This window comes from Trichosurus vulpecula, chromosome 3, assembly GCF_011100635.1.
Source record: "Trichosurus vulpecula isolate mTriVul1 chromosome 3, mTriVul1.pri, whole genome shotgun sequence".
Taxonomy (NCBI): Eukaryota; Metazoa; Chordata; class Mammalia; order Diprotodontia; family Phalangeridae; genus Trichosurus; species Trichosurus vulpecula.
Window position 1 is genome coordinate 324,570,077 of NC_050575.1, and position 15,245 is coordinate 324,585,321.

The 15,245-nt window shown below is 34.8% G+C and overlaps 1 protein-coding gene across 1 annotated transcript in view; it reads left to right on the forward strand.

Annotated features, from left to right (window-relative positions):
- LOC118843765 (WD repeat containing planar cell polarity effector) overlaps positions 1-15,245 on the forward strand; it is a 397,160-nt gene that overhangs the window by 104,553 nt on the left and 277,362 nt on the right. The window contains exon 3 of the mRNA XM_036751528.1: positions 12,823-12,907. Coding sequence (XP_036607423.1) covers positions 12,847-12,907 — 61 coding nt within the window. The 5' untranslated portion in view covers positions 12,823-12,846. The remainder of the gene's footprint in view (positions 1-12,822; positions 12,908-15,245) is intronic.

The following is a 15,245-nucleotide window of genomic DNA, read 5'->3' on the forward strand; positions in this document are numbered from 1 at the left end:
TGAGAAGAAGAAAAATAATGTACATGTATATTTATTTGTTACAAAAGATTTAGAGTTTCCCCTCATTTATATTGTCCTAAATCTGTGAACTAACATAAGACCTCCCCAAAGCACAATCACAGAGAATTCAAATAGCAATGAACCTCCCTGAAGAGTTTTAATGCTTCTCCATTTTGGATATTGGGATCTGGTATGTCTCCAAAGTCTTAGATTCTAAACCTACTACTTTATTGTAGTAATTTTTTAAAGTAGTAAAATTGTAGTAATGTTGTAATCAGCAACTTTATTGAATAGAAGCCTTTAAGACTTTTAAAAAGTGAATAATTTGGGGGGCAGAGCCAAGATGGTGGCTGGAAAGCAGGGACTTGCATAGGCTCCCCCACCCCAGGTCCCTCCAAACACCTATAAAATGGCTCTGAACAAATTCCAGAGCTGCAGAACCCACAAAATAGCAAAGGGAAGCAGGGCTCCAGCCCAGGACAACCTGGATGGTCGCAGGGAAGGGTCTATTGCATGGAGCTGGGAGCGGAGTAGAGCAGAGCCCAGCATAGCTGCACTCGGACCAACCAGACTGGGGGCCGGGTGGAACAGGCATAGCACCCTGAATCAGTGAGCTGTGACAGTTACCAGACTTTTCAACCCACAAACGCTAAAGACAACAGAAAAGATTAGTGGGTAGAACTGCTAGAACCAAGTGAAAGGAGTTTGCAGTAGGCCACTGCCCTGGGGGCGGCAAAGGTGGTGCAGCTCTTGGGCTGCTTCCAGCTGCAGTTGCTTCCAGCCCCAAGCCCAATGTGTGGGAGGAATTAAGCCATGGATCAGAGCAGGAGTGCAGAGCCTGCTTGGATCTGAGTTGCTGTTTTGGTTGGCAGTTCTTGGGGGAGGAGGAGCACTGCTGTGGCAGATCTAGCTGTGTAGAAGTAGCTCTGAAAACAGCAGCACAAGGCCCCTAAAGCTTGGGACAAAGTACTCTCTACTCTACAAGCAGTCATACCTTTCCAAAAAGCTCAAGGGTCAAGTAGTTGGCTGGGAACATGAACAGGCAGCGAAAATGGATTCAGATTCAGACTCAGACTTTGAAATCTTTTTTTGGTAACAAAGAAGAACAAAACATACAGCCAGAAGAAGTCAACAAAGTCAAAGAGGCTACATCAAAAGCCTCCAAGAAAAATATGAATTGGTCTCAGGCCATGGAGGAGCTCAAAAAGGATTTGGAAAAGCAAGTTAGAGAAGTAGAGGAAAAATTGGGAAGAGAAATGAGAGTGATGCAAAGAAAACTATGAAAAAGAAGTCAATGACTTGCTAAAGTAGACCCAAAAACATACTGAAGAAAATAATACCTTAAAGAGTAGACTAAGCCAAATGGCAACAGAGCTCCAAAAAGCCAAAGAGGAGAAGAATGCCTTGAAAGGCAGAATTAGCCAAATGGAAAAGGAGGTGCGAAAGACCACTGAAGAAAATACCACCTTAAAAATGAGATTGGAGCAAGTGGAAGCTAGTGACTTTATGAGAAATCAAGATATTATAAAACAGAACCAAAGGAATGAAAAAATGGAAGACAATGTGAAATGTCTCATTGGAAAAACCACTGACCTGGAAAATAGATCCAGGAGAGATAATTCAAAAATTATTGGACTACCTGAAAGCTATGATCAAAAAAAGAGCCTGGACATCATCTTTCAAGGAATTATCAAGGAAAACTGCCCTGATATTCTAGAACCAGAGGGCAAAATAGATATTGAAAGAATCCACTGATCACCTCTTGAAAAAGATCCCAAAAAGAAAACTCCTAGGAATATTGTCACCAAATTCCAGAGTTCCCAGGTCAAGGAGAAAATACTGCAAGCAGCCAGAAAGAAACAATTTGAGTATTGTGGAAACACAATCAGGATAACACAAGATCTAGCAGCTTCTACATTAAGGGATTGAAGGGCTTGGAATATGACATTCTGGAGGTCAAAGGAGTTGGGATTGAAACCAAGAATCACCTACCCAGCAAAACTGAGTATGATGTTCCAAGGCAAAATATGGATTTTCAATAAAATTGAGGACTTTCAAGCTTTCTCAATGAAAAGACCAGAGCTGAATAGAAAATTTGACTTTCAAACACAAGAATCAAGAGAAGCATGAAAAGGTAGACAAGAAAGAGAATTCACAAGGGACTTACTAAAGTTAAAGCATTTTGCTTACCTTGCTACATGGAAAGATGATGTGTGTAATTCATGAGACCTTTCTCAGTATTAGGGTAGTTGAAGGGAATATACATATACATAGAGGGCACAGGATGAGTTGAGTATGAAGGGATGATATCTAAAAAAATGAAATAAAATTAAGGGATGAGAGAGGAATATATTGAGAGAGGGAGAAAAGGAGTGATAGAGTGGGGTAAATTATCTCATAAAAGTGGCAAGAAAAAGCAGTTCATTGGAAGGGAAGAGGGGGCAGTTGAGGGGGAATGAGTGAATCTTGCTCTCATCAGATTTGACTTGAGGGAATAACATACACACTCAATTGGGTATCTTACCCCACATGAAAGTAGGGCAGATAGGAGGAAGAAGTAATTGAAAGCAAACCCTTTTGAAGAGGAATGGGGCAAGGGAGAAAATTGAATAAAGGGGGACAGGATAGGAGGGAGGGAAATATAGTTAGTCTTTCACAACATACCTATTTATGGGAATGTTTTTCATAATGATGCATGTGTGGCCTATGTTGAATTGCTTGCCTTCTTAGGGAGGGTGGGTGGGGAGGGAAGAGGGGAGAGAATTTGGAACTCAAAGCTTTAAAAGCAGATGCTCAAAAAAAAAGGTTGTTTTTGCATGCAATGGGGAAATAAGATATACAAGCAATGGGGCATAGAAATCTATCTTTCCCTACAAGAAAGTAAGGGGAAAAAGGGTGGGGGGGTGTGGGGAAGTGGGGTGATAGAAGGGAGGGCTTACTGGGGAATGGGGCAATCAGAATATATGCCATCTTGGAGTGGGTGGGAGGGTAGAAATGGGGAGAAAATTTGTAACTCAAAATCTTGCGGAAATTATTGCTGAAAACTAAAAAATATCCAATAAAAAAGAAAAAAGTGATATTTTGATTTTAAAACAGAATTAAAAAATAAATTAATTAGAGTTAATATTTTGGTGTTTTTATTCCCATTCTCTGTCTAATTTCTTATCTCTACTCCCATATTTTCAAGCTGTTCCATCCACCTTTTGGTACATTCATTAATTGGGTACGTATTATTGTGACATCTCTGAAAAGGACAGGTTATATTCCAAAAAAGAAAGCTGCAAACAACTGAGCAACAGTACATATTTCAGCAAACTCTGCTCATGTTCTAGCTATGAATCATGCATATTCTTCTTATTATGGGAAATGCACACTTAGTTCAAACCCATTGAATGGTGCAGCATTTTCACTTGGTTATTTTGTTAATGGAGACACACCCTCTGTGTGGAACCACTCGTCATCTAATCCCCCTCACAACAGAATGCAAAACCTAGCCTCTCTCTGAAACTCCTCTATTCTTCTTTTTCAAAACAAACACTTATCCACTGATACAATAGTAGAATACTACAAGCTCAGTCTTGACTCCTTTCATCAGGCAAGTTTTCAAAAGTAGGAAATTGCCAGCATTCTTTTAAACTGATGTTAGTCCATTAACAAGGTAAAGGACACTGAACATTTTCTGTTTTTTTTTTTTTTCAAAATGCCCATTGCAGTTTAATAAATGACAGGTTATTTGATACCTGCGAAGGGTGTTGATTTGGTCCCTTGACTGTCTTGCTGTCTAGGGGACATATTTATTCCTTAGTCTGTCCTTTTATACAACTCTAGAGGTAGACACTTGAAGATGGCATGATGAAAAGAGTGCTGCTATTGGAGACAGGAGAGAATTCCATTTCATTCCTTCTCTACCATTTACTAGCTGCATGATCATGGTCAAGTCACTTAACTTCCAAGCCTCACTTTTCTAATCTATAACACAGAGGCACTAATACATATGATGTTGATATATATATATATATATATATATATATATATATACATATATATATATGTACACAATATGTATATTATATACCTATATACATACATGCACACACACATTCAAAGAATAATTCCAGCATCATACAAACTGTTTGCATACAGAAGAATAGAATTGATCCTTTCAAACTCTTTCTAAGAAATGAATATGCCCTTGATACTTAAATCTGGGAGAGACAAAGCAGAGAAATAAAACTATAGATCAATGCCCCTCATAAACATAAATGTAAAAATATGAGATAAAATATTAGCAGAAAGGTTGCAACAACATATTAAAAAGATCATGCATTATGATCAGATTGGATTTCTACCACTTTTGCAAGGTCATTTTAATATAAGGAAACATAATTGGGCTATATAATAGACCATATTAATAGGAAAAATAATAAAACCCATAAGATTAGATCAATAGATCCTGAAAAGACTTTTGACAAAAATCTAATGGCCAATTCTGATAAAACACTACTATTTAACATAGTGCTAAAAATGCTAATTATATTAATAGGACAGAAAAAGAAATCTAGGGAATAAACAAACATAAGCAAAGAAGAGACAAAATTATCACTTTGAATGTTTGATAGCTTTCATTCATAAGTCCAGCTTGCCCTATTATCCTCCCACCCCTTGAGAGTTCATTTATGATTTGTTCAATTTTTTTCTGATATTGTATTATTTAAATGCTTTATTTCTTGTCCTATTAATCTGGATGTTTTGGTAGCAGAATGCCTTAAGTAAGAGCTTAGTAAATGCTGGTTGAGTTGACTTGTTGACTTGGAAATATCTATCCATTTCTTCTAAATTATTAGTTTTGTTGGAATATGATTGGGCAAAATAGTTTCTAATAGTGCCCTTTATTTTTAGTTGCTGTAAATTGTCCTTTTTGATTTTTGATAATCTATTTTTCCTCTCTTTCCCCTTTTCAATCAGACTAGCTAACTTTATTAACTAAAAAAATAAATTGTAGTTTTTGTTCTTCTTTATAAATTCACTGGATTTTTTTTTTTGCTTTCAATTTCATTAATCTGTTTTCATTTTCAGAATTTCTACTTTGATGGTTAGCTGGGCTTAAAAATTTTTTTTAGTGTTTTTTATTGCATGACTAATTTATTGATTTATTATTGCTCTCTTTGTAGATGAATAAGTTTAGAGTTTTCCCTCAGGACTACTTTAGTTGAATCCCATGAGGTTTGATATTTTGTTTCATTGTTGCCATTTTCTTTGATGAAATTTTTGTTTGTGATTTGTTCTTTGACACATCAATTCTTTAGGATTAAATTATTTACTCTTGAGTTAATTTATTCATTTATTCAGTGATCCATTAACATAATTTTATTGTATCATGGTCAATAAGAGAGCTAAATAGCTCTAGTGTTGAATTTGTCCCACAGACTATAATTTGTTAATCCTTGACCTAAAGCATAATATAACTTGCTCCAGCCAATTTTTTTAACTGTGAATTTTTACATTTTAAGTATGTTTCTTATAAGCACGTTACTGTATTCAGCTTTCTAATCCTTTCCGATATTCTTTTCAATTTTGTGGGCAAGTTCATCCCATTTACATTCACAGTTTTGATTGTTAGCTGTGCATTCCCTTCCATTCTGTCTTGTGCTCTTTACCTTTCTTTGCTTCACTTCCCCCTCTTTACAAAGAAAATGGTGGTGAAAGAAGGAATTTCTTTACCACTAGTGATCCATAATTAAAGAAGTCTTTTCCCCCTTTTCTCTTCCCCTTGCCTCAGCTTTGATCATAGGTTTTTAGTTTTCATTTGCTTTTTTCCTTTAATTTCTCCTTCACAATTAACGTTCCAACATTGAGGTTTGTTTTGCTTATGCCTCCCTTGCATCTATCCTACTCTTCTTTTAATCCTGTCCTCTTCTTTCCTTGTTCCTACCTAGTTCCATGTTGAGTGTAATGCTTTCCTTTTCTTATTTTTTAAGTGTTTAGTATTTTATTTTTCCCCAGTTACATGTAAAAACAATTTTTAACATTTGTTTTTAAAGCTTTGAGTTCCAAATTCTCTCCCATCCTCCTTCCCCAACCCCCCTCATTGAGAAGGCAAGCAGTTGGATACAGGTTATATATGTGTAGTCATACAAAACATATCTATAAATAGTCACATTGTGAAAGAAATCATAGACAAAAAGCTTAAGAAAAATAAAGTAAAAAAAAGTATGCTTCAGTCTGTATACAGACATCATCAGTTCTTTCTCTGGGAATGGAAAGCATTTTTCATTATAATTCCTTCAGAGTTGTCTTGGATTATTGTATTGCTGAGAATAGCTAAAAGTCATTCACAGCTGATTATGGCACAATATTGCTATTACTTTGTACATAGTACATTTCACTTTGCATCAGCTCATGCAAGTCTGTCCAGGATTTTCTAAGAGCATTCTGCTCATAATTTCTTATAGTACAATAGTATTCCATCATAATCACATACCACAACTTGTTCAGCCATTCCCCATTTGATGGGTATTCCCTCAATTTCTAATTCTTTGCCCCCAGAAAAGAGCTGCTATAAGTATTTTTGTACATATAGGTCCTTTTCCTTTTTGTTTTTTTAATCTCTTTTTGGATACGGACCTAGTAGTGGCACTGCTAGGTCAAAGAGAATGCACAGTTCTATAGCCCTTTGGGCATAGTTCCAAATTGCTCTACAGAATGGTTGAATCAGTTCACAACTCCACAAACAGTGCATTAATGTCTCATTTTTCCCACATCCCCTCCAACATTTGTCATTTTCCTTTTTTGCTCTATTAGCCAATCTAATAGGTATGAGATTGTTTTAGTTTTAGTTTGTATTTCTTCAATCAATAGTGAGAGTATTTTTTCATATGGCTATAGATAGCTTCGATCACTGCATCTGAAAACTAATCATATCTTTTGACCATTTATTAATTGGGGAATGGCTCTTCTTATAAATTTGACTCAGTTCTCTACAAGTTTGTGAAATGAGACCTTTATCAAAGAAACTTGCTTCAAATTTTTTTTCAGTTACTGTTGCTAACTGTATTTCCCTCCATTATATTCCCCACCCTCATTTATTATATTCTCTCTCTCCTTTCATCCAGTCCCTTCTCAAAAGTGTTTTGCTTCTGACTACCCCCTCCTTTAACCTGCCCTTCCTTCTATCACCCTGCCATCTGCTTCCCCCTCCTATTTTCCTGTAGGGTAAGATAGATTTCTATGCTCAATTGCATGTATACGTTATTCCCTCTTTGAGCCAGTTCTGATGAGAGTAAGGTTCACTCACTCCACCTCACTTTCTCCTCCACCATGGTAAAAGCTTTTTCTTGTCTTTTTTATGTGAGATAATTTACCCCATTCTACCTCTCCATTTCTCTTTCTCCCAGTGCATTCCTCTCTCACTGCTTAATTTTATTTTTTTAGATTTCCCTTCACATTCAACTCACGTCTGTGCCCTCTGTCTATATGTGCTCCTTCTAACTACCCTAATAATGCGAAAAGTCTTATGAGTTACAAATGTCATCTTCCCATTAGGAATCTAAAGAGTTTAAACTTATTAAGTCCCTTATGATTTCCCTTTCCTGTTTACTTTTTTATGCTTTTCTTGAGTCTCATATTTGAAAGTCAAATTTTCTTTTCAGATCTGGTCTTTTCATCAAGAATGTTTGAAAGTCCTTTATCTCATTGAATATCTACTTTTTTTCTCTGAAGGATTATACTCAGTTTCTCTGGGTAGATGACACTTGGTTGTAATCCTAGCTCCTTTGCCCTCTTGAATATCATATTCCAAGCCCTCTGATCCTTTAATGTAAAAGCTGCTAAATCTTGTGTTATCCTGACTATGGCTTCACCATACTTGACTTGCTTCTTTCTGACTGCTTACAATATTTTCTCCTTTACTTGAGAACTCTGGAATATAGTTCTAATGTTCCTGGAAGTTTTCATTTTGGGATCTCTTTTAGGAGGTGATGGGTGGATTCTTTCAATGTCTTTTTTACCCTCTGGTTTTAGAACATCAGGGCAGTTTTCCTTGATAATTTCTTGAAAGATGATGTTTAGGCTCTTTTTTTGATCATAGCTTTCAGATAGAGTAATGATTTTTAAATGGTCTCTCTTGGATCTGTTTTCCAGGTCTGTTGTTTTTCCAGTGAGATATTTCACATTGTCTTCTATTTTTTCATTCTTTTGGTTTTGTTTTATTGTTTCTTGATTTCTCATAAAGTCATTAGCTTCCATTTGCTCCACTCCAATTTTTAAGGAATTATTTTCTTCATTGAGCTTTTGGACCTCCTTTTCCATTTGGCCAGTTCTGCTTTTTAAGGTATTCTTCTCCTCATTGGCTTTTTGGACTTCTGTAACATTTGGTCTAGTCTATTTTTAAGGTGTTATTTCCTTTGATTTTTTTACATCTCCTTTACCAAGCTGTTGACTCTGTTTATGTTTTTTTTTACATCACTCTCATTTCTTTTCCCAATTTTTCCTCTACCTCTCTTATTTGATTTTCAAAATCCTTTTTGAGCTCTTCCATGGCCTGAGACAAATGCATATTTTTCTTGAAGGCTTTGGATATAGGAGCTTTGACTTTGTTGTCTTTTTCTGAGTGTATGTTTTGATCTTCCTTGTCACCATAGTAACTTTCTATAGTCAGAGGTTTTTTTTTTTCCCATTGATTGCTCATTTCCCCAGTCTATTAACTGACTTTTAACTCTTTGTTAAAGTAAGGCTCTGCTTCCAGGGTGAAGGGTGCAGTGTCCCAGCTTCAGGGATTTTGTGTGGCTGTTTTCAGAGATACCTCTAGGGACCTGTAAGTTTTCATTTCTTCCAAGGTGGTATGAACTAAGGAAAGGTGTGTTTACTACTCTCCTGGCCTGCGCTCTGGTCTGTGAGCAACCACAAGCACTCTTTTCTGCCCTGGAACTGTGACGAGGATCTCCCCTTCACTGTGGCCACAAGCTCTGCTATGCTAGTGCTCCTCCTCACCTTGGGGCTGCCAACCAGGACTAAGGCCTAGATCTGAGTATGGGCAAAGCCACAGAGTCTTGCCTCGGTGATAGCAAAAAGATCACTGTAATCTCCTTCTGACCAGTTGTTTGACCTCCTGACCATCTGTGGGCTGAGAGCTCTGGAAGCAGCTACTGCCATTGCTGATTCAATGGCTCCCAAGGTCTGCTCTTGGTTTTGCTGGGGACCAGTCTGTGCTGTCTGGGCCTGCACTGGACTGCATTCCTTTCTCATCCTGGAGTAACTGACCTTTCCTACTGTTCTTCCAAGTTGTCTTGGGCTGGAAATTTGTCTCACTCCATCTTTTTGTGGTTTCTGCTGCTCTAGAATTTGTTTAGTCATTTTTAAAAGGTATTTGGAGAGGTTGGGGGAGAGCTCAGTTGAGTGCCTGTGTTTACTCTGCCATCTTGGCTCTGCCTCCCATAATGCTTTTCTTTACTATGTTTCATGTGTGTATATGTATAAATATATGTGTGGTTGTATTTGTGTTCAATCTTCCTTTGATTTAGATGAAACTGAGGTTCATGTAATACCCAACTGGTTTGTTTTTTGTTTTTTTCCTGTTTGCATAATCGTCAATTTATGCATTGTGTGTGAGAAAGTAAATTCCAACCCTTTCTCCTCCTTTTCTTCATAGTATATTTTCCTTTCTCTCTTAATTCCTTCTTCTCCTAAGACCATCAAAGTAGAACAAAACCATCTGCATTCCCTTCCTCTTCTTAACTTTTTATGTAACCCTTAAAAACATTAGTGTTCTGAGAGAACATTCTTTCTTTTCCCTTATTAGAACATAACCAATGTATCATTATATATTCCCTCTCAGTTGATCAAATGTACTTACTTTCCTGTGTTTCTCTTGACTCATGCATTTCAAAGTTTCTACTTAGTTCTGGCCTTTTCATTGTTGTTGAGTTGTTTCAGTTGTGTCAGACTTTTTGTGATTCCATTTGGGGTGTTCCTGGAGTGGTTTGCCATTTCCTTCTCCAGCTTTTTTTACAGATAAGGAAACTGAGGCAAACAGGATTAAGTGACTTGTCCAGGGTCCCACAGCTAGTAAGTGTCTGAGGTCAGATTTGAATTCAGGTCTTTTCTTCCTGATTCCTGGCCCAACACTCTATCCACTCTGCCACCTAGCTGCCCAGCCTTTTCATTAGGAATGTTTAAAAGTCCTCTATTTCATTAAAGATCCATTTTCCCCCTATAGGATTATTTTTTTGAGTTTTGCTGAATAGGTTTTGTTTGTAATCCCTTATATTTTGCATTTAGGAATATAATATTCGTAGCTTGCTAATTTTTTATGGTAGCAGTTTTATTATATGATTCTGACTCTTGCTCCTTGGTACTTGAACCCTTTCTGGGTGTTTGTAGTATTTTTTTATCTGACCTGGGAATCTAGATTCTGGGTTATGATGCTCCTTTAGTTTTAATTTTGGAGTTTCTTTCAAGATGTGACTGGTGAATTCTTTCTATTTTCATTTTACCTTCTGATTGTAATAGAATTTGGCAGTTTTCATTTAAAAGTCCTTCAAGTATAGTGGCCAGGCCAATTTGGGGGTCATGATTTTTAGATATTCCAGTTAAGTGATTCTTTCTTCATCTTTATTTGTCATCATTGTCTCATACATTATGAGCAATGATTCTTTCCTTTCTTTGATTTACTTCTCAGCACAGCTAAAAACAAACAAGACCGAAAAACTTTATTTTGTTTTCCTTAACATTCATCATCTTCTGAGATTTAGAACTCCTAAAAGTATTCCAAAGAGACAATGCCAGTGTTTTGTATTCATTATTTTGTGTTTACTTACCCCTGATTTCCTGGTCTCTACCTGTCTTTAAAAAAATCTGAGGTGGTCACTGAACTCCTTGTGAAGATACACCCTTTTAGACAGATAACCCTTTTCTTCCTCCTTAGAATTGAAAGTTTGTGTTGGGAGGATTTCATTCTTGAGAGTTCCATTCCTTCTTGGACTGCCCCTATAGAGATTTGTGCCATAAAATCTTTAGGATCTTTTCTCTAAAATCTTTGAAATCTGTTCTCCTAAAACTTAGGGTGCATGTCACACTATGCCTAACTTTCCTTTTTTTTCTATTGCCATTTCTAAGGTAAAGTAGTTGTTTTTCACTCATAATTTCTACTTTCAACACCAATTTTCTAATTGTTTAGAATCAAATAAAAGATAACTTCTTTTTATTTGTTCTTCTTTATTTTGAAGAATGGAATTTCCAATCAGGGAAGTCAGTAGCTACTCTGCCATGGGCAACAGGAGAGCCACGCTGATTTCTAGATGGTTGAAAGTTTCCAGTGTTACCATAGTGTGCTTCTGGAGCAAGTTCGTGATGTGTTTCCCAAGCTCTTCACCTTTCTCTTTTTCTCACTGGGTAGTCAGGTATTCCATGGTGATATTGCTGCCTTTTCTTTATTGATCCTTGCCCAGATGCTTTTGGGCCTACTCAGGAACTTAGGGTTCTTTATTTCATCTCTTCTATTCATTTACACATCAATAAGTTATTTCATTTCTGTGGAGAATTCAATGTTTATTGAATTGAAATGAAATAAATTGAAGAAAGAAGGGAGGGAGAGAGATCAAATTTGGCCCTTTTTTCTTCCTCTTAGGCTAATAAAAGTTGGTGGAGTTTAAGCTGTACCTAAAAATAATTTTTGGCTTAATATATGACTTTCAAATGTTTGTGACATGATCAACAGAACAGTCAAGTTGGAACTACTCAATTTAATGCAAATGTTACCTATATGTGTCACCACATATATATTTGGATCATAACATGTATTCTATACATGTGTGTATCTATTATTTATCTATATAAATACTATTTTGTTACATTTGCATTTAAACTCAAATGATAAGCTTTTGGATTCATAATGATAAAAGGCTATGTGTGAAATGTGTATATGTATATATGTACGTATATAAAATAGTTAATGTTCTAGTCATTTCCTTAGAGAAGATGTCAGTCGTTTTCTCCTACCAAAAACTTCCATAGATAAATTTTCAAAGTTCTTTAGTTACTCAGAAATTGATTTGAAAATCATTGATTTTACTACCATTTAAGGGAAAATAAATCTTGATTATTTATATATTATTTGAAAGTAATTAAACTGTATTTTCCTTAAAAGACTCAGAAATTCAGTCTGGTTTTCCTCTAATTATGTCAAATTAATGAGGTTAAATTATTTAAGAAGGTACTAATCATTAGATCTTGCTATTAAACAAGAAGTAAATATGGGAAGTATATTTTATTACCACATTCTTTATGCAGCTGGAACTAGTATCTGGATCCAGCATGACACACAGATTAACAAACTAATCTGAATGCTAATATGGTTTCACATAGTTTACTTTAAAGCAAATGTATTTTTTTAAGTAAGGTAATAGTAACTATACACCACTCCCTTTGCAACTTTCATTTTAGTTGGACCATCTTGTGTTTAGGAGATAGTAAATGCTTCTTGTTATAAATATAAATGCATATATATGGAATTAAAATGCAATGGGCTTTAAAAATCAGAACTATCAGTTTAAATCTATTAAAAATTCAAAATATGAATATTCCTTCTACCAACTTTCTATATATGACAGTATGTTAAATCTGAAAAAATACAATTTGCAGTTTTTCTTCTGGAACTCATTCTTTGTGGCAAAAATAAATAGTAATGCAATAGAATTATGATTATTTATTTTACTTTATTTTGCTCCTCAGATCTTACTAGTAACAAATGACTCTTTCTGAGACTTTTAGTTTCATTAGTGATCAAAAGTAACTAATTGAAACCTTTTAAATTTTTTCATTTTACAGGACAGAGATTTTTTCTGCGAACAGATGTCTTTCTGCTTGACTGAATTGCACCTCTGGTCTTTAAAGAATACCCTACGTATTGAAGGTAAGTCAGCTCTAGACCAATTTTATTCTTTTTTAAAGAAAAAATAACAAAATTGAAAACAAATAATTAATACCAAAGCCTGGAAACTCTAATTGAACAATTACTGTATTTTCATATGGAAGTGACTTACATTCATATAAGCTTTAATGTTTGCAAAGTGCTTTACATATGTGAACTCGTTTGAATTTCAAATATGTTAATAATTAGTTATTTATGAGCTAACTTATTATTATTATAGAATTGCTTCTTATGATCTTCATTGGCAGCGTATTTATTTCAGCTAACATTAGAGTAGAATTTTCAGTAGTTAAAGTTAATATTGCTGCGACTGATTTTTTTTTTGTTCTTAAGATACGCATTTCCAATTTTATTCTGGGTTTCCACTATTAGGTAATTTCTATTTATTAATATTAGTAGGCTAACTGATAATAGACTAGTAATTTGATAATAAAATAACATTTCAGACATATGCAAGGAAGAAACCTAATTACTATAACATTCTTTCATTTGTTTAGTATTTTAGATGTTTTGGGTACAAAAAAGTGTTTTGCAACATTATAGAATAAAGCTTAGGTTTCAAACATGTTCCATTAAGAAACAAGTATTTGAAATTATTTTCTTTAATTCTTTGAATTTACCCCCAAAAAACAATGTTTGGATTTTTTATTTAGAAGGGAAAGCTTACCTTATTAACCTATAAATTTTTTTGGTACATACATACTTAAATTAAAACCTTAAACTTTTGCATTCATTAATGGTAAAATGCCATATGTAAAAATACTCTTTTGCATAATGTCAAAGACATAAAACTATGCCCTATTCTTGTTTCCTATGTTTATGGGAATTATGCTTTTGGACTATAAATAGACCAATGAAACTGATTTGTTGTTTCATGTGGATGAGAAAGCAGTTACACTTAAGAAGTACTTCTACATTTGTTGTGAAAACTGCATCAAAAAGCCATAAAAGTTATTGCTTCCTTTACAACTTTAATAGTAATATTAGCGTAAGTTATTTTATATTGAATTAGCCTTGCTTAAATATTTTTTAATGTTTAAATACTTTAAATGTTTCAACATTTTTGATTAATTGGGAATATAAGGTAAAGATAGTATCAGGTATACTATATATACCTTTTTTATGACAAGGTGATGAGTTAAAAAAAAGATAGCTAATACTGAAATGTTTTTTTTTGTGAAGGAAGATATATATATATATATATATATATATATATATATATATATATATATATATATATATATATATATTTATATAAACTTTCAAAAAGCCATCATTGAAAGTCTGCTAAAACATAGAAATACTAAACTTACACATAGATATTTGTGGTACTGAAGTCGCCTAACATAAAGATTTTCAGTAAGACATTCAACCTGAGGTTTGGAAAAGATAAACATATGCCCTTGCTGTTTTTTGCTGGTAAACACTGATGACAATGTACCTTAGAGCTAAGAGCTGAATTAAAAAAAATAATTCCACTAAGATTAACTTTTCTGAAAAATGTTTCCTGTCATTTAGCTTCCTCATTGAAATTAAAATTAATTTTAATTAAAATATTATTCCTCCGTTGCTAGGATTTGTGTTACTAACTAATTAGAATGAAGCATTGACTGATGCAATGCAAGCTAGTGGTTGAGAAAGCTTGCACATTTTATTGCACACAATCTGCAAAATCAGACTTACTTGGATAAGTCTATGTACCAGAGATAAAGTTAATGTTATGATTCATAATGCTTTCATGGAAAGCCCAAACAGTGCTGTTAACACAATATCCCTATATCCTTAGAAGGCTAAGTGAGGTAGAGAGGCATATTATTAGCACCTGTGTGTAAGTAGAGAAAGCCGTACGTGGAACTCTTTAGGAACTTTTCCAAGTTCATGTAACAACAGTTTAAGAATGGAATCCAACATTATCTGAAGGATACTGAAGGCTATATTTCAGAGAAACATGGGAAAATATGGAGTTTTTTCTCTCTACAAAAAGAAACTTTGAAATTGTATGTAAAGTCTACAAGGCATATTGCTCATTTCTGATTCTTTAAAAGTGATAGAAAAGTTTCACAGATTTTGAGTATAGACATTTGTTTTAGTTATAGTACACAGAGCTCATAATGATGTTTGTATTTAGAACTGGTACCATATCTGGGCTTGGATATAAGCCATGGGGCAAGTATGTATAGCTAGAGTGTTCTGGACTTGGTTCTTTCTCAGAACCTAAAATACCTTTACCATCTAAGCCTGGGGCTGTATAAGTAGCTGTTTAGAAGGACCTGGAGTCCCTATGGCTGTTTGTGACCTGGGTAGTTCTAACTGAGCCAAA